The following is a 19,683-nucleotide window of genomic DNA, read 5'->3' as shown; positions in this document are numbered from 1 at the left end:
AACCGTAAGCTTCGATCCTCATGCCCCCACGTGTTAGAATGATAACCGTGGGCCACCATATCTGGCTTATGTGGAGCTGAGACTGAACTCAGAGCTTCATATTGCTAAGCAACTCTACCATCTGAGCTACATCCCAGTCCAGAAGAGAACATTTGAATTAGCTCTCATCAAATTTGAGTAAGGTCTCAGCAAAATGTAAATTCTGCTACGCTTATTAGATCTTTGGCCATACGCAAGCAGAGAGTGGCTGTAGACCGAGAATGGTGATGACCTGTATGCGCTTCTCAACATTTTAATTTTTCCCAGGCTGGAGGACCCCACGGCGCGTAGGGCTAGACTGGGCGTTTCTCTTACTTGTCTAATCCTGGAAAGGCTGTGGCAAACAGCAACAGGCAGTCCTTAACGAAAGCTATCAGAACTAGTCCTGCAAATCTGCTCCCTTCAGCAGAAAACCGCCCCGTGGAGTCTTCTGAAAACCTGGGCACCACGAATCCACGCACACAAGTTCGTTAGCACCGGGCCTACTTGGGCGATCAGAGCCTTCATCCGAGGAGCCCTCCCAGACCCGGGAGAGAAAATGACTCTCACTTCCCATTGGCTGACCTTTCTGGAGTTTAGCCCTTCAATACATTTTCATTGGTTGCTATTGTTGTCACGTCCTTTCCCCGTACCCACTTCCTGCAAGAGCTCCTGCGGTCTGGGGTTCTCCCACTCCCCGGGGCCCTAGGCAGAGGCCGGCGCCGCGCCCCTCCGGTCGGAGACCTCGCCCCTGTGTGGCCAATGCCCCGCCCTTAGGACGTCGGTTCCCGCCCCTTAGGGTTGGGGCCCCGCCCTCAGCCCGAGACACGCCTCTGCGCGTTGAATCCCCGCCCCCAACGCACAATCACTCCCCTACCTGCCGTCTCGCCCTAACGCGCGGCCCCGCCCCATCCTCGAGCCCCGCCCCGGACAGGACAGGTCCACGCCCCTTGCCCGCGGCCCCGCCCTCCCTCCCCAGAGGGCGGCTACCAGGCGGCGGCCGCAGCCGCAGGAAAATGCTGGAAGCGGGCGAGCGCCGGCCGCCGAGGTGCTGAAGGGACAGTTCCTCGGCAGAACTTGGCCCCGAGCGCGCGGGGCCCTTCAGCGATGGAGACTATCTGGATCTACCAGTTCCGCCTCATCGTGATCGGGGACTCCACGGTGGGCAAGTCGTGCCTCCTGCACCGCTTCACCCAGGGCCGCTTCCCGGGGCTGCACTCCCCCGCCTGCGACCCCACGGTCGGCGTGGACTTCTTCTCGCGCCTGCTGGAGATCGAGCCCGGCAAGAGGATCAAGCTGCAGCTCTGGGACACGGCGGGGCAGGAGCGCTTCAGGTAGGGGCATCGGCTCTCGGCAGCGCGAGCGCTCGGCGCCCGCTTCCCCGCCGCCCCTCCCCCTCCGGAGCGACTTCCTCCTCCGCAGTTGCTCCTCTCCTCAGCGCGGGTTTCCTGCGCCCCCTTTCCGTCTCCTCCCCACTCCCAGCCCTGTCTGCTCCTCCCGGCTTTTGGGTCGATTGGCCGCACCCCTGCCTTTTCCCCAAACTCGACTTCGCTCGCTCAGCACACACACCCTGACTCAACCACCTTCCTCTTAGCACCCCCTCTCCAGCCTTCACCAAGCCTCTTTCCGGCACGGGGGGAAATGCCTAGTGGGGTCCCCAGGTCTGTGGTGATCTTGGTTCTCGGCAAGCAGAACTCCGCTGCGGTTACAGCCTGAGCCCCTCGGAATGGTGCACGGAGCACCGAGTGTGCTCACCAGAAAATTCTGGGCCGTGACCCTCGGGAGTCGGTCCCGGAAAAACAACCAAAGGCGACGTCGGAGTCACTGAGACAACTGAGGGGGGGGGTTGTGTGTAGAGAATGAAGTTGCCTTTAAAAGTTTGTCTTCTTTGATGTCTTGATGTGAAAAAGAGGGTTGTGAGGGTTGTCTGCAACTTTTCCTTTATTTCACCGATCGGTGCGATGACGAGAGCAAACTCTTCTGTAAATGGAGAGGGTCTCAAGAAAACAGTCTCTCACTGAGGAACCTGAAAGAATCGTACAAAAACCACTGACGTTACAGAAATAAAAAGTAAATGAAACTTGATTCCTTGGACATCTGAGATCAAATCGCATTTAAAGCGTATTTCCAGTTTCTGGGGTCCACGAGTACTTTATTTTAGAGGAAGGTAAGGGAGCCAATAATGTGGTGTTTCGTTTCTTAAAAATCACACCATCAGTTGAAACTCTTCTAGGCAAGCATTTTTATATCTCTCAGCAAGTACTCTGCTTGAGAAATAAAGAACTCCATTAAGGAACTTCACAAATAAAGCTCGGCTAGCGTTTAGTCTACATCTGTAGAATGTCCAACATTCAAAACTGTGGCTTTCAGCCAGGCTGTGGTAACTCAGGCCTTTACTCCTAGCACTCAGGAGGCAGAGGCAGACAGATCTCTGAGATCTTGAAAAACAAACAAAACAACAACAAAATTGGATATAATAAGGGAACTGCCTCTCTTGATTGTGTCTTAGTTTTCTTACTTTTGTGTGTGAGGTAGAAAAACATTAAGGCCAGTTTCAGAGAAGTGTTAACAGCCATCAATCTTGTTGAGAATTCCATGAAAATATTTTGGTTCCCTTTTCAGTCAGCCTCCTTCGTTTGAAACAGTTTTGTTGTTTGTTTGTTTGTTTGTTTTAACTCATGCTTCATCTGTAAAATAAAGACGTCCTTATGATTTCTAGGATTCCTTCTAGTTCAGTCACTTTTGAGATACATTACAGAGTCTCCCATTTGTGATCTTAGTCAGAGATGAACTATGAGATATTTCAGGGTCAGAAAAAAAATGCTAAGAGTGTTTGCTCTGCCCTTTAAAGATAGTAAAATCCTCCTGTGTCTAATTATTTACTTAAAAGTAACTCCTCTTGACCCTATTGACAGGAAGATAAAGAATAATTAATTTGTTAACACATAAACCTTTGCTAAGTGAGGGTTTTGAAATGCCTTTGAGAAGAATGTAAATAGCAACTCATTATATATTATTATTATTATTATTATTAAAGCCACTGAATAACTGCCCCATAATAATGCAAGGACATTTACTATGGGTCATACTTTGTTTTGTTTGGTCTTTATCAATGATATCTTCGTAAATACATATTTCAGTAGCTACCTACAACACTTGCCTTTCTAGCATTTAGCAGAATGCTTCAACATAAAACTGCATTCAAAACAGTTACTGTTAAACCATCCCACATCTTCTAGAAAATGCAGCTATTTACTTTGAATCATGGATCTTCTGGCACGTTTTATTACATTCAAGGGTACTTGAAGATAATATGCCTGTCATTACAATCATACCCTAAGGAATTTGTGGGAAATGTTGTATTAGAAGGTTTATTGGTGATTAGACATAAAGCAAAAAAGGAACTTACCTTGGAGAACTCATGAGGTCGTTTGGAAGCACAAACAAATATCTTGCAGAACAAGAAATGACCAGCTGGTAGTAATCATGATAAGATTTACTTTACAGTATTTAAATTAACATTCTAAGGGGTTTTAACTACCAGCATAACAAAAAGGAACAAGACCTGCTGGGCTTGGTGACACCTGACTATCATTTAAAGATTGAAGCAGGTGGACCATGAGTTCCAGGCCAGCCCAGGCTATACAACCAGACTCGCTCTCAAAAGAGAATAATGCTGGGCATGGTGATACAAGCCTTTACTCCAAGCATTTTGGAAGCAGAAGTGAACAAGTCTCTGAGTTCTAGGCCGGTCCTGTCTACAGAAGAGTTCTGGGCCAAACAAATGCTATACATTGAGAAAGTCTGAAAAATAAAAATAAAAGAATAAAATCAGTTGATATTGCTTTGATTTACACAAATATTTAGCATTCCATGAAGAACCCTAGTTTACTAAGGGCCACTATATACCTAGGAAGTGGGAAAAGGGAGTTTAGAACTGTGAATGTTAGAGGGAAACTAAGTCACCACTTTTTATAAATTTTAATTATATTAGGAAAAGTTGAGCAGTTAAAAAAATAAAAATAATGTTTTATGCAGCATTTGTTTGGCTAGGCTTTTGTTTGGTTGGTTGTTGTTTTCATCTCTTTCTCTGTAGCTCTGGAAACCCACTATACAGACCAGGCTGGCCTCGAACTCAGAGAGACAGCTGCCTCTGTCTCACAAGGGCTGGGGTTAAAGGTGTGCCCCATCATACCAGGGGCAAGACACTATTAATGACTATATAGAAAGGGCTAAAAATATAGGAAAGTACTAAGTAGAAGAATATTTTTTAAATTTTTTCCGTAAAATATATTTATGTAATATGAAGTGCTAATGTTTGTCCTTCATATGTTGACACCACTATCATGTCCTTCATATGTTCGACCAGATCCATCGGTGTGATTGGCAAGAGGTGTTGGGACTTTTAAAAGGAGGGGTCTATGGTATAAAATTATTGGGTCATTGAATACATCATCCTTGGGAGGAATCAAGTTTTTTCTCATGGGAGGGTCTGCAAAATGGCTTTGAGGATAAAGGGACTTGCTGCCAAACCTGATAGCCTAAGTTTGGTTCCTGGGACCCACGCGGTGTGAAGAAAGCATTGGCCCTTACAAGTTGTTCTCAGATCTCCAGGTGTGTACTGAAGTGCCCCCCCAACCATAAATAATTTCATGAAATTAAAATTTAAAGGAAAACTTTAGGATAGAGAATGTTAAAAGCATTTTCTCATGGACCCCCAAACAGTTTTATGAAAGTAAGTTCTGATAAAATGAAGACCCTGACCCCTTTCAGCTTTCTGGCACCTTGTCTTGCTCTGTGATGTCTTCCTCTCAAACATGCTACCACAAGGATATCACCTACCATGTGATAAAGCAAAGGAGACCTCACCAAACCTAGTGTCATGCTGCTAGATGAACTGCTTTCCTTTATACTGTCTCCAGCCCCATATATTTTGTCATAGGAGCAGAAAGTGGTCTAATATATGAGATGAAAAAAGCATAGTAGCAATATTGAACACATACACCATGAAACTTGCGGATTTCAAGCCAAATTTGGCCTTTTTTTTTTTTTCTGTCTGAACTTTTGGGTAGTATAATTATAGTCACTAATTACAATACTCAGAGAAAAATGTCTTCTTCCCCCAGTCCTTTCAAGATGTGCTCTGTAACACACTCATCTCTTGTGATTCTTTTCAAAGGATGACTTGGATAATCAAATGTGTTTAGAGATCCATATAACATTCCCTTAAAACCCCATATCAAAGCATCTAAGAAGCCAGGTGTTATGGTGTACGTCTGTGGTCTAAACACCTGGGAAGCAGAGTCAGGATAGTAAGTTTGAAGGCAGCATAGGCTACACAGTAAGACTTCGTCTGAAAATACCAAGGACTAAAGCTGTGGCCTAGTGGCAGAGTTTTTGTTACCATTCCCAAGGCCCTAGGTTTCATCTGAGCACTGGAGGAAGAAAGCTGCAAGAAATAGTGCAGCAAAGAAATGTGTTTAACTTCGATTAAATTAGCAGATTTACTTGAGCTGTTTCCAAAATATACAATCAGGGATCACTGGTGACCAAGGAATGTGAAGAAGAAGAGGAAGAGGAGGAGGAGGAAGAGGAGGAGGAAGAGGAAGACGAGGAGGAGGAAGAGGAAGAAGAAGAAAGAAGAAGAAGAAGAAGCTCCTTTGATAGTTGCTTTTTTTTCCCCAAAGATTTAGAGCAATAGCAGACCTACATAAATGAGTTAGCTGGCTAATTAACTTAGCAAAAGGTTGTAGGCTGGTAGGGGCTATAGTCAGTGAACTCCAGGGCTTCTGTCTCCCTTTCCTCTTTGCTCGGCTTATGGGTGCATGCTGCTGTACCTGCCTTTTTTACATGGGTGCTGGGGACCCAGACTCAGATCCTCCTATTGCTAAGCAGGCATTTTCCCCACCCTCCTCTTCTGATTCCTTAGTCCCTTCCAGTGTATTCCTTTTTTTTTTTTTTTTTACAGGATCTAGTGTGATGTGGACCCATGTAGATAAGGCTGAAGTATAGCCTCAATGGCAGAAGCTCGCCTCAGATACACAGAAGTGTAGTAAGTGACCCGAAGTGAAACCTCTTCTGTGAGACTAAGAAAGAATGCTGCAAAGGGAAGTTAGGTGGCTCCCAAGAACTTCCCTAGCTGTAAAAGAAAGCATTTTGAAGAAAGATTATAGATTCTTAAATTATAAGTATTGCCCATCACCTTTCCTTGAAATCGTTTTTAGTGTACGATTAGTGGGTGTCACTGGAGGGAAGGGTTCTTATTTTTTTTATTAAAGCAAACTTATTTGTTTTTATTGAGAAGCAGTCTCATGAAACCCAGGCTGGCTCAAACCCACTTTGTAGTCATTCCATTAAAGTTCCTGTAGAACCTCGAATTCCTGATCCTCCGGCCTCCACCTCTCAAGTACCATTTTCTAAGTAATAGAATGTGTAGAGAGTCTTTGACTTGTCCAAGATCTTGAAGCTCATAGTTGGTTTGCATAAGAACTCAGTTCTCTCTCGTTCCCTCTGTTTTATTTCATGTGTATGTACATGTGTGTAGTGCCGGTGGAAGCCAGAAGAGGGCATCAGATGCCCTGGGTCTGGAGTTACAGACCGATATGAGCTGCCACCTGTGGGTGCTGGAAATTGAATCTGGGTCCTCTGGAAAGAGTAGTCTGTGTGTTTTACCTCTGAGCCACCTCTGTAGCCCCACAGGTCTCTTAGCATTGTGTTTAGTGGTCTTTCATGCCACGCTTCTTGTTATGGTTGAAGCAAATTGTAATGACATTAACAGTTTCTATCCTGGAAAGTCTTTCTGTTTCCAAACAACACAACATCCATTCCACAGGACCCAAATTAATAGCCATCCAAACCATTATTTTATTTCCTGATATACTCATGAAACTGTTGTCATATTTATCTATTTTATTTGGGTTCTTACATCTACCACCCTTCTCCACCCCAATCCCTTCCAACACCCCAACACTAGGTAGGAGAAACAGAAGGTTAGTGGGGAGAGTGGGCATTGAGATCTTTTTGGACTACTTCCTGCTGAATAGGGCCATTGAGTTCCTTGGAGCAAGCCCAATCTTCGCCTTGTCATGATTATCTCTAATTTCTTCTTATTGTCTCTTTTTCTCTTAACCACTTGGCAAACCAGCAACAGCAGGAGCAGAAGCCAGCAGGAGGGACAGCCTTGTCTCCTCTCTTGGGACTCTAGTCTTTTTATACCCTCTCCAGAGGCCCCAGAATTAAACTAGTTTCAGCTATCAGAATCACACCCCTGCCAGAGCACACATGAGGCAATAGTCCGCTTCTGTGGACAATCTGAAGCAGCCCCATATCCCACACCTGGTATTAAAACAAAAACACATTTTCATAACATAACTGGGCTTTGAAAAAAACAAAAGACACCAAAAAATTCTCACTATAGGAAACAAGGGGAAATTGCTTTACATGGTGGTTGTATGTACATGCGGCATCAGGGAATGACAGCTCCTCTCTCTGTGCAGCCTTTGGTGGCTGCACTGCTACACTTAGCAATAGCAGTGAGCCCTTACACTGAAGAAGGAGTCCTTTTCCTCCTTTCACCATGTGGGTCCCAAGGATTGAACTCAGGTCATCAGAGTTTGGCGGCAAGCTCCTTTACCTGCTGAACCATATGACTGGCCCTCCTGAAGTATTTTGTCTGTTTAGATAAGGGGAGATCTTGGAAAGCACATGCTGGATACACTCTCTAAATATGTTTCAGAAGTACTATGAATACATTTTCAGTCCTTAGATCCTACATTTTCCCCCTGAAGAAGGAATGGCGACTTACTCGTGGAAATCTTGCGGGGAACAGTAATTTTAGAGACAGGCTGAACAATGTAAGGATAAACAGTCAGTGTAGTACATTCCAGGACATGAAATCATATGAAACAAAGTGGTCCAGAAAAAGCCATGTGAGGGTAGGCTGTAGATGCAGAAATGATAGACTTCTAAACCAAGAACATGTATCCTTTGCTTATGTTGGGAAGTATTTAATTCTCTCTGATAATCCATTTCACTATGTAAATGATAAAGTGATGTTGAGAAGCGTTACTCTTGTGCACTGGAGTAGGGTTGGGGAGATGGCTCAGTGAGTAAAAAGCTTGCTGTTTGAGTGTGCAGACCCAAGTTCAGATCCCCAGCATGCATGTAAAATGGCATGTATTTGTTTGTTTACTTGGGGTCTTGGTACATAGCCAAGGCTGGTTTCAAACTCATGATCTTCCCTTCCTCAGTCTCTCAGTCTTGGGATTATAGGCATACACCGCCATAACTAGCTCTGTGGACCTTATTTTATAACAGGAGGAGATGAGCTATACTCAAGTAAGTTGACAATTTTATGGAATGTCAGCCGTATTAATTGCTACGGAGAATAAGAACAAAAATGGCAAATAGACTACCAAGTTCAAAGTGTTGAGTCTCAGACTCCTAGGCAAGGGCAGGGTCTGAGTCCTGATAGCGTGAGAGGGCAGACTTGCTGTAAGCTCCTGAAGTCAGTCCTAAGGGCCAGCCTCACAAGGGAGGAGGAGGCGAGTGAAGCGTCAACACAAGGCCTGTTCCCACAAGGGCAGCCAGAACATACTGCCCTGCTGGAAAAGACGCTAATGCATTTGTGGGCTACTAGCTGCCAGCAGTCTTCAGCATCAAAGCACTTCTGTCTTCTAAATGCCTATTTTACAGTTGGCAAAGCCACAGTTGGGCATTTCTAGGCAGAGCATCTGATTCATTTAGCCCAGGTTGGCGGGTGCCCAGGATTTTTAAGAGTCTGATGTCCATCCAGCAGAGTTCGTGATGACATGTAAAGGCTCTATACCCTTGCCACTTACATTTAAATATTTGTCACTGCTCTAAATCCCAGCACTCCAAGGCCTGTGGAGTGTTGTCCTCCACACAACATCACCTGTTTTCTGTGCCTGCCAGAAAACTAGGTAGCTGCCTGAGATACCGCTTACATTGTTTTAGAACCTCAATAATTGTCCTCTGTGCCAAAAGACTCCAAATTCTCCACAGCAGTTTGCGCCCAGTTTGTTAAATTAATCATACATTAAGTCTTTGTAAATCCAGTAGTCTCTGAGGCTGGCGGCACTCACTCATGTATATATTATCTCTGGAGAAAAAAAAATAATTCAGCAGCTAAAACTCTTTATGTAGCCATGCTGGGCATGGTGGCACACACCTATAGTGCCAGCACTCATACAGTTAAGGCTAGCTATAAACATGAGGCCAGACTGGACTTGGAAAGAGACAGAGAGACATCATAGGACATATAATGCATGTTCTAGAAGCATTTGGCTTGTCAAACAGGAAACAGAACAGTTGTCAAGAGAGATCTAGATTTAGAGACCTGAAGGTCTGAGCAAAATCATCCTTAACAATACTGTTAAAAATTAAAGAGGTGTGACAACTTGAGTCTGAGATGTCCCCCAAAGCTTACATGAAAGGGACATGGTTGCCAGTTGATGTGTTTAGGACCTAACTGATAGATTACTCCCCTAATGGTGTCACAATATGATGATAATGTAAGAATGTGAACAGTGGTTGGGAGAAATGTCACTGAAGATTTATCTCTGAGTCAGTGTGTTCTTTTCCTCTCTTCATCTCCTTCTGCCTATCATTTTCCTTCTCAATCCCTACAGCCCTCTCCCCTCCCACTTATCCCTATAGTCCTCTCCCCTCCCTCTATCCCTACAGCCCTCTCCCCTCCCTCTCTATCCCTACAGCCCTTTCCCCTCCCACTTTATCCCTATAGCCCTCTCCCCTCCCTCTATCCCCTACAGCCCTCTCCCCTCCCTCTATCCCTACAGCCCTCTTCCCTCCCTCTCTATCCCTACAGCCCTTTCCCCTCCCACTTTATCCCTATAGTCCTCTCCCCTCCCTCTCTAGCCCTACAGTCCTCTCCCCTCCCTCTATCCCTACAGCCCTCTTCCCTCCCTCTCTATCCCTACAGCCCTCTCTCCCCTCTCTCTCTCTCCTTACAGCCCTCTCTCCCTCTCTATCCCTACCATCTTGAAATGAGAAGCTCTGTCCCTCCACACCCTGCCTGCCATGATGCTTTTCTTATCACAGGCCTACGCAATGGGACCAAGGACTTTGAGCATAAATCTCTGAAACCATGAGTAAAAACAAATCTTTTCTCCCCTTGAATTGCTTTTCTCAGATACCTGTCAGAGTGACAAACAGTCTGGCTGACTAACATGAGGAGGAACATCCTGCTGATTCCATTTCTCTATAATTTATTAGATTTATTTCTTACAAATACAAAAGGGTCATGTTTTAGGGTGCCATGACATTTTGATATACATATTTATTGTCTAATGTTTAAATCTGACTGCATAGCCAGGTACAGTGGCACATGCCTTTAGTCACAGCACTCAGGGAGGCAGAGGCAGATGGATCTCTGTGAGTTCAAGTCCAGCCTAGCCTACAAAGCAAGTCCAGGAAAGTCAAGGCTACACAGAGAAACCCTGTTTCAAAAAACAAAAACAAAAAATCTAATCACATTAATTTATCTCAGACAGCATTTTTATGGTGAAAACACACACTTTTCTATAGCTTAAAAAATACAGTACATTATCATCAGTGGCCATATATTTAAATAAGCCTTCACCTTGTAAAATTATGTTAAAAGTTATGAAATATTGTAACCTTGATTTCTAGCATTTTTTACTAGACAAAGTTTATGCAAATTCCCCCCATCCGTTATTTCAGGGGTATTCTAGATAAAACCATCTTGATCTTCTTCATAAAAAGTGGAAGTTGTAGGCAGGTGGTGATGGCTTATGACTTTAATCCCAGCACTCAGGAGGCAGAAGCAGGCCTCATACTTTTGTCTTTGTTTTGTTTTGTTTTGTTTTGTTTTGTTTTGTTTTGCTTTGCTTTGTTTTGCTTTGCTTTGTTTTGTTTTGTTTTGTTTTGTTTTGTTTTGTTTTGTTTTGTGACAGGGTTTCTCTGTGTAATAGCTCTAGCTATCCTGGAACTCACTCTGTAAACCAGGCTGGCCTTGAACTCACAAAGATTTGCCTACCTCCACTTCCCAAGCACTGGGATTAAAGGCGTGCACCAGCACCACCTGGCACCTCACACTTAAGGTCACAGAAGTACATTATTCTATACAAACTCTTCGGCGATTTAAAAAAATCCATCTTTATTCTTGGCAGGGGCATAAGATACATTAACTATAACTACAAGGTAGTGTACAAGCCTGGTAACCTGAGTGTAATCCCAGAACCCAAATAAAGGTAGAAGGAGAGAACTGAATCCACACATCTGTGTTCTGGCCTTCACATGCATCATACATATACAGTAATGATAATTATTAATTAAATTTTTGAGATATGGTCTCACAATGTATCCCTGGTTGGCCCCGAACGCACTGAGCTCTGCCTGCCTCTGCTTCCTGAGTGTTATCATTAAAGGCACTCACCACCACGCCCAACTGATTGATTTTAGAAGATACTACAACTCACTTTCTTTGGTTTCATCAACATGTCTCCAGATTAAGAGTCATTTCCCGGGACTGGAGAGATGGCTCAGTGGTGAAGAGCACTGTCTGCTCTTCCAAAGGACCTGGGTTCAATTCCCAGCACCCACATGGCAGCTCAGAACTGTTTGTAACTCCAATTCTAAGGGATTTGAAATCCTCACACCAATGCACATAAAATAAAAAATTAAAAAAAACAAGAGTCACTTCCTCTGAGAAACTTCACTAAGACCACTGACTCCTGTACGTTAATCAGTCTCTACAAGACTGATAGCACCGATAGCAAATGCTCTTGTACAAAACATGAGGCCGAACAACTAATGGATAAAATGCTAGCATTTTTGTACTGCTTTTATATCTTGCCCTGGGTTTCATTATTTGGTCACGTCTCTTATTTCCTCATCACCTATGTTGGTGACCCTGGCAAAAAAAGATACTGGGTGACCATTCTGTACCACGAACTTGAAGAGCAGTGGGTATCCATCAGTGAACAGACATGGCCTATCATGCCTCTCCCAGTTAGCAAGCCAGTGGCATGGACACAGAAAGTGGAAAGGAGGGTTAGAGTACTGGCAGTGTTCCTTGGCACTGCTGAGTGCCCACCTGGGGTTGGTTATAATGAAATCACAGGGACGTCAAATGATGTACCGCTGAACCACCTCCTCAGCACAGGTCTGCAGCTATTTCTTTTACATTTATGTACTTGGGGATGAGGGGACGTTCATTCTGAAGGACAGCTTGGCAGAGTAAGTTCTTTCCTTCCGAAGTGTGGGCCCTGAGACTGAACCCCGGTCATCAGGCATGGCAGCAAGCACCTCCACCCCCTGAACCACCTCACTGGGTCCTGATACTAGGCCATTAGAGATGAGAAAATGTAGAGACAGCACTGTTGAACAACTCGCCAGAGTGGCTGCTGTGATATTAGCAGAATGACAAGACATGAGAGAGAAAAAGTCAAGTGCTAAAATCTCTAGTCTGTGGAGGATGGCCCAGAGCCACTCTGACAGATGCCAGCAGATGGCCTCTGTGTCACAGGAGCAGGGGATTTGTTTACAGCAAGGATTGGAAGGGGTAACTGGGGTCAGGGTGGGGTGTTCCTGAGGCCAAGTCGGAGAAGATGCCTTAGAAAGTGGGTGAGATTGCACCTTCAAACCTCGAAAGATCCACAGGCTTCTCTTACATGCAAAACCAGTGGGGCTGAGGATATAGCTCACTGGTAGAGAACATGCTTATCAATGAGGGCTTGGGTTTAATCCTCAACCCCTAAAGACAGAGATAACTGCAGATAAAGAAAACCTGGCTCTCCCCTTTGGGAAAGACGGGGGCCGCTGCTAAGAGACCGAAACCTGAATTCCAGTCCTATTATATTGTACTTTCAGGGTTCTGTATCCCCTTTGCATTCTGGCCAGTGGATAGTCTCACAGCTAGTAATTCCCCTCTAATATACCAAAGTGGGATTTTTTTAAAAAATATGCAAGTTGCTAGAAAACATGGTGTTTCCTACAACGTAAGGGATATTTCTGTATGTGTGTGTGTATATACATACATATATACACATTTATCATGCAAGCATTCCAGCATTGAATTTTCCTTTTTTGAGTGGTAACTCATTTTTTTAAATTTGGTAACTTAAACATTCACTAAAATAACATAACCCTAAATATCTCGGTGATTTAATGAAGTCAAATTTGTTTGTATTACATCCAAGTTGTGTTGGAAAATTTCATTTCTGTTGTTTGTTTGTGTTGTTGTTGTTGTTTGTTTTATTGAGACAATGTTTCTCTGTGTAGCCCTGGGTATTCTGGAACTCACTTTGTAGACCAGGCTCACCTTGAACTCACAGAGATCCACTTGCAGAGGCCTCCCAAATGATAGGATTACAATTTTGAGCCACCACACCAGCTTTTGTTGTGTGTGTTGTGGGGGGGGGGGGGTAGGGCTCAAGACAGGACTTCTCTGTAACCTTGGCTGTCCTGGAACTCACTGTGTAGATGAGGCTGGCCTCAAACTCACAGAGATCTGCCTGCCTCTGCCTCCTGAGTACTGGGATAAAAGGCGTGCTCCACCATGTCTGGCTTTGTTTGTTTGTTTTTTAACATGAGTTCTAGGGACCAAACTCAGGTATCCAGGCTTGCTTGGCAAGCACTTTATCAGCTGAGTTCCAACCTTGAATTTCTCATCCTGCTACCCTCACCTCCTGGGTGAAGGATTACAGGAATGTGCCACCATATATGTCATATCAGATTTGGTGGTAGGAGTTGAACTCAGAACTTCTTGCATGCATCCGAGTTACAGCCATCATCCCCTATTTGTCTGTCTGCTTTTAACTCAATTTGGAGTAACTCTTCTATCAAATGCTTAAAAATAAGTGTCATAAGACACTGCAAGGTGACATACTATATAAGTTTTTAGGCATCTAAGAAACACAATTTTAATCTGTCAGTATATGAAATGTGATGTGTTATTCTCAGAATATTTTCATTCACCTAAGACACTTCATATTGGATTTATAAATTCTAGTTAAATGACATTAAGGGATCTTCAGATTTGATTTTGGTGATTCGTTATTCAATGGGGGAGAAAAGGGCATTGTCCTCACACAACTTTTCTTATTTTTCAGATCAATAACACGATCGTATTACCGCAACTCAGTTGGTGGATTTTTAGTATTTGACATCACTAACCGGAGGTCTTTTGAACACGTGAAAGATTGGCTAGAAGAAGCAAAAATGCACGTGCAGCCTTTTCAGATTATGTTTCTCCTGGTGGGACATAAATGTGATTTAGCTTCACTTCGGCAGGTTTCAAGAGAAGAAGCTGAGCAACTGTCGATAGACTGTGGAATGAAATATATAGAAACCTCAGCAAAAGATGCTACAAATGTTGAGGAGTCTTTCACAATCTTGACAAGAGACATATATGAACTTGTTAAAAAAGGAGAGATTTGTATTCAGGATGGCTGGGAAGGGGTTAAAAGCGGTTTTGTTCCAAATACTGTGCATTCTTCTGAGGAGGCAGTAAAGCCCAGGAAAGAGTGCCTCTGCTGACTTCAACATGCCAAAGAACTACCCCAGACAGTCCACGCCGTCTCTGGAGAAATGTCAACATCTACAGCAGAATGATGCAAGGAACAAACATCCACAGAATATCCAGACCCATGGTAGCACCGTTTTGTAAGGTGTTGGACACAGAGCTCTGCTCTCACCAGACTGGATAGTCTGCTAAATTATAAGGAAAAGCAGACAACATTTTTCCTGAAGCCAGTGTCCACAAAATTACATCCGTTCTCACTTTGTTAGCAACATAGCTGACCTTGGTCTCCAGATATGTCAGTACTAATCATCTTTCTTGACAGCTGAAAATAGATTTTTTTGGTGCACATGTCTAGCTGAAAAGAATGTGTCGGGATGTATATTCTCCTGAGCTAACTAGTGTTGACCACAAAGTGCACTTGAAAAGCCAATGAGATGAGTTGGGGAAGAAGCGTGCCGACCAATCTGCAGACTTGAGTTTGTCCCCTGGAGCCTCTGTGGTAGAAGGAAGACCCATTTCCCTTAAAGCTGTCCCGTGACCTCCATATGCACGCCATCATACACTTGTACAAACAAATACAGTGAGCGCAGGGACATAGAGTAAATAATGTGGAAAATGTGTAACGTACAGCTTGAAGGCTGGGCTGGCGCTCGGTGGTGGAATGTTTCTTTAGTTTCTGGAAACCTAGATTCCACCCCAGGGTCAAAGCTAGAGCGGGAAAACAAAGTGCTTAGAAGCAGTGTCAGAAGTTCTGACTAGGACTAATAGATAAAGTTTCTTTTTAAAGTACTGGATCTGCCAGTCTCCAAACACGATCAAATAAGCTTATATTCCTTTTTTGTTCCTGGATTTACTGCTCCTGGAATCATCACATTTGATAAGGTCTGTAAATGTTCTAAGGAGATGTTTTAAGCAAATACAGGGAACAAAAAGGATCACTCCATAGAAAAACTTTGATGTTATAGTGCAGTGTCCAAATTTAGATAAAACCCCCAATGCTTGTATACTGACATTTTCAAAGAAAAAATGCTGCTTACCTTAAACTAATGCCAAAACTATCAATATACATAATAGTATATTTTCAAATTATCCCATTTCCAGTGAAAGTGTGGAAAAATTATTTGGAACAAGAAAAATGGTGTTAGGCACCCAATTTAGCACTCAGATTTCATTTTACAATCTCATCAGTAGAGGGAAAGATAAAATACTCAGTTAAGTACATAAAATAATGTTCAATTTTTAAAAAAAAACTAATATTTTTGTTTTCTGCAGAGAGCTTTGTTATGTAGTTATGTAGCTCAGATCCACTTGCCTCAGTCTCCCAAATACTGGGTGTAAGCCCCCATGCCCAGCTCCTTAATTTTTTAGCAGGGGAGAAGGGTCTCACTCTGGGAATCCCTGTAGACTTTCAACTCAGTATGTTAGACTAGGCTGGATGAGATCTGCCTGCCTCTGCGAGCTGGGATTAAAGGTGTGTGCCACCGTGCCTGATTTTTAACTTACTGCTAGAACATGCTTAGAATTTGGATCATAGTGTTAAATATTTTACAACATGCATTTCTGTTTTATGCTATAAATCATAGAAGGTTATCTAATTACCCAATGAAGCTGCCTTTTTGAAATTATGAGACTCTTATGCTTAAGCAATAGAAACTTCATTTGTATGAAAACCAAAAATGTAAATATTAAGCAAGAAATCAGAGAACATAGCTCTAAGTTTACCTTTGCTGTACCAGTCAGTATTAGACTGTAAGAAAGACCTTTGGCCTCTTGAACATCGTTTTTTTCTGGTTGATAAAATGAACCTTCCAGACTCATGTATTGAATTCTATGAGGTTATTTTGAAAGCAGATAGTGTTGAAAATATTTGAATACAGAAAACATTATACAAGTATGTTGCTAATTCTGGACATATCATTATATTTACAGTAGATGAGAATTTTTTTCTTGTGTTCTTTCTTTTTATTTCTGTGTGGTGGTACCAGAAGACAGTGTGCATTTTCATGGACCCAGGGGAGTTCTTGGTTGTCGTTTGCCCTCTGTCCTTTTTTGGCTTTTCGAGACAGGGTATCTCTGTGTAGCCTTGGCTGTCCTAGACTTGCTTTGTAGACCAGGCTGGCCTTGAACTCACAGAGATCTGCTTGCCTCTGCCTCCCTGAGTGCTGGGGCTTGTCCTTCTATCTCTCTTGAGCCACTGTTGAATCACTTTCTCTAAAGCATAAGCAATAGAGAAGAAAGCCCTTGGAGACTTAATCCAATCAGCCATATTTGAAAGTGTTTTGTGCATCTTTGAAGCGGGCATTTAACTGTATTTTAAAATATTAACACTTGTACACTTTCTAGGGTTGTGTATTTTTAATAATGCATATGAAAATATAAATTATGTCACTGTGAAAGTGTTGAATATTTATATTGTCAATATTTTTATATCCCCAGGGTGTTTGTGGGAATGAATTCAGACTGTCCCTCCTACAAGAAGTACTCTATTTTTGCGGTTACAGGTCTAAATCTTACACTACAATCTTTCATCACATCCAAAATGGAGTGACATAAAATGCTGAATATCTAACAGCTTCAAGTAGAGTTACTGTGCCTACTAAAACTGAAATTTAAGGTGTAATTTCATTTTCAGTGGACACCTTTTATAATATTAATGTTGGATAAAGACTAGAGTCTGGTCTGAAGGATAGGCTGTGGCCCAAACTCAAAACGGAAGCTGGGAGGACAAGTGGGAAGGCAGGGTTCCCAAAAGCTGATACTTGCACAAGCAAGTTCTATAACTTTGTGTTTCTCTGACTCTTTGATTACTAGGGTGTGTGTGGGTATGTGCACCTGATTGAGAAATGTGAAAGGATAAGTAAAGCTGGACTAACTTGTTTTTACCTTATAGAGGTATTAAGTCCGTGATAAACTGGGCATGGTGACACGCACCTTTAATATCAGCACTCTGGAGGCAGAGGCAGAGGCAGACAGATTTCTGTGAGTTTGAGGCCAGCCTGGTCCACAAACTAAGTTCTAGGACAGCCAGGGCTATGCAGAGAGACCCTCTTAGTGAGTGATGATAGTAAGTCACTCAAGTAAGACTGCCAGACATGTAACCTTATAACCTTAACCCAAACTCTGTCTATATACAGATATATAATTGACCTATTTTTATACATTGTTATAGAGGATTTGGAAGATAATGCCAATATTTGCTCTAGGCAAAAACATTTTGCCCAGGTTTCTTAGAAACCTGTAATCCCAGCACTCAGGAGGCAGAGGTAGGTGGATCTCTGTGAATTTGAAGCTAGTTTGGTCTACAGAACAAGTTCCAGTTCAGCCAGTGTTTAAAAAAACAAAAACAAAAAAAGACATACCTTATTTTATATTACTATTACTACATTTAAATTTATTTAATCTTATTTAAATACTAATAGATGATGTAGCTACCAAATTAATTACGAAATTTTAAAAGGAATAAAAACACACCCAGTGTACAATAAACTTGTGCCTGATTGAAACTGCTTATCCACAGTGCTGGTGCCTTCAGAACATGGAATAGTGTGATGTCTCACTGTATGGAAGCTTAAATAAGATGTTCAAGTGGTCACAATGCTTTTCAATGTGACCTTTATGTTTTTTGCATCACCGTAGGAGTGAGTAAGAGAGACTTTTTGAGTCTGGAAACCTGAGGGTTTCGGTTTCCAAAAGCATTAAGCACTTCACGAGCTTTTCACCTCACTGAAAAACTGAATCCCGATTAGTAAAACATTTCAAGAATGATGCATGTTTTTACACTGCCCTTGGTTCAATGAAATGCAGAACTTCCGTAAAACATTTCAAGAATGATGCATGTTTTTACACTGCCCTTGGTTCAATGAAATGCAGAACTTCCGTAAAACATTTCAAGAATGATGCATGTTTTTACACTGCCCTTGGTTCAATGAAATGCAGAACTTCCGTAAAACATTTCAAGAATGATGCATGTTTTTACACTGCCCTTGGTTCAATGAAATGCAGAACTTCCGAACCTTCTGAGTCCTCTGCATTTGCATAATTCCTTAGATCTGATGAAATAAAGAAGATATAAGCAAGCCGAAAAAGATCCATCTGATAAGCTGACTCATTGGTTTTCTCATAGCTTCCCAGAAAGAGTTAGACTGGAAATGCAAAGGAAACATCATCATTCTAGAGGGAAAGCACTTACGGCCAGAGCTTCTGTATTTTAAAGTAGTGGAGTAGCAGGGCCAGGTGCGGTGGTGCACGCTGGAATCCAGAGACAGCAGGGTCATTGCTACGAGCAAATCCCTTTATCAGTCAACAGTAGAACAGATGCCCAACCAGAGCTACTCTCAGAAATCCCATGGGTGATGAATAGCTGTTTATGCCTCAGAACCTTTCCAAACCTCAAATGTTTCCACCAACCTTTTCCTGGGCACTCAGTCTTCACCTGTGTGACTTGGTACCTCTGTAGCGTCAGGAACTGCAGGCCTGGGTCAGGAGCTGTTGCAACCCGCATCAATCACTACACATTCTAGTTCACTTGCTGCATACAATAATGCTAAAAAGTAAAACAAAAAGATTTTAAAGACATAATACAAGAGAATGTACCTTATTATCTCTCTGGGTAAAAATTTTGTTCCTATTAAAGCAGTGCCTAACACATCGTTGTAACTGTGACATCCAGTGACTACTAGCAAGGATATGCTGTTGAATTAGGTCTTTTAACTGTGAGTTCCACATATTTAATTTTAACTTATACATTCCATGGGAGAATAAATGTTTTGCTGCCATCATCTCTTGGTATTTTTTCCAGAATGATGAAAAGAGTAAAATATGGTTATAAACTTGATATATGTTATCAATGCTACCTGTTTTAAAATGAAGATTGTCACAAAAACCTTCAAAACTGTGAATTAAAATAAACCATTTAAGAAGTTAATTACTCAGATGTTTTGTTATAGAGATAGAAAGCTGAAAACATTCCTGATCACACATATTTCATTTCTTTACTATATAGAGTAAACCTTTTGGTTATTTTTCTATTTCACAACCAGGACATTAATTACTCAGGGCTAGACAAAGAGACAAGAACCAGCATAATGCTTATAAATGAAGATATTTGTTATGTTGTGCTTGTTGCATAGCCAGTTTGA

At 42.5% G+C, this 19,683-nt stretch overlaps 1 protein-coding gene across 1 annotated transcript; it reads left to right on the top strand.

Moving 5' to 3' along the window:
• The first annotated feature begins 692 nt into the window (after positions 1-692).
• On the top strand, positions 693-19,469 carry Rab39a (RAB39A, member RAS oncogene family). The gene is made up of 2 exons (XM_021638691.2): positions 693-1,352; positions 14,133-19,469. Exons 1-2 carry the CDS (start codon positions 1,126-1,128, stop codon positions 14,557-14,559), a joined length of 654 nt encoding a protein of 217 aa, XP_021494366.1. The 5' UTR covers positions 693-1,125; the 3' UTR covers positions 14,560-19,469.
• Positions 19,470-19,683: the final 214 nt, after the last annotated feature.

Source organism: Meriones unguiculatus, chromosome 1 (assembly GCF_030254825.1).
Source record: "Meriones unguiculatus strain TT.TT164.6M chromosome 1, Bangor_MerUng_6.1, whole genome shotgun sequence".
Classification (NCBI taxonomy): Eukaryota; Metazoa; Chordata; class Mammalia; order Rodentia; family Muridae; genus Meriones; species Meriones unguiculatus.
This window is presented reverse-complemented; position numbering and strand designations above follow the sequence as displayed.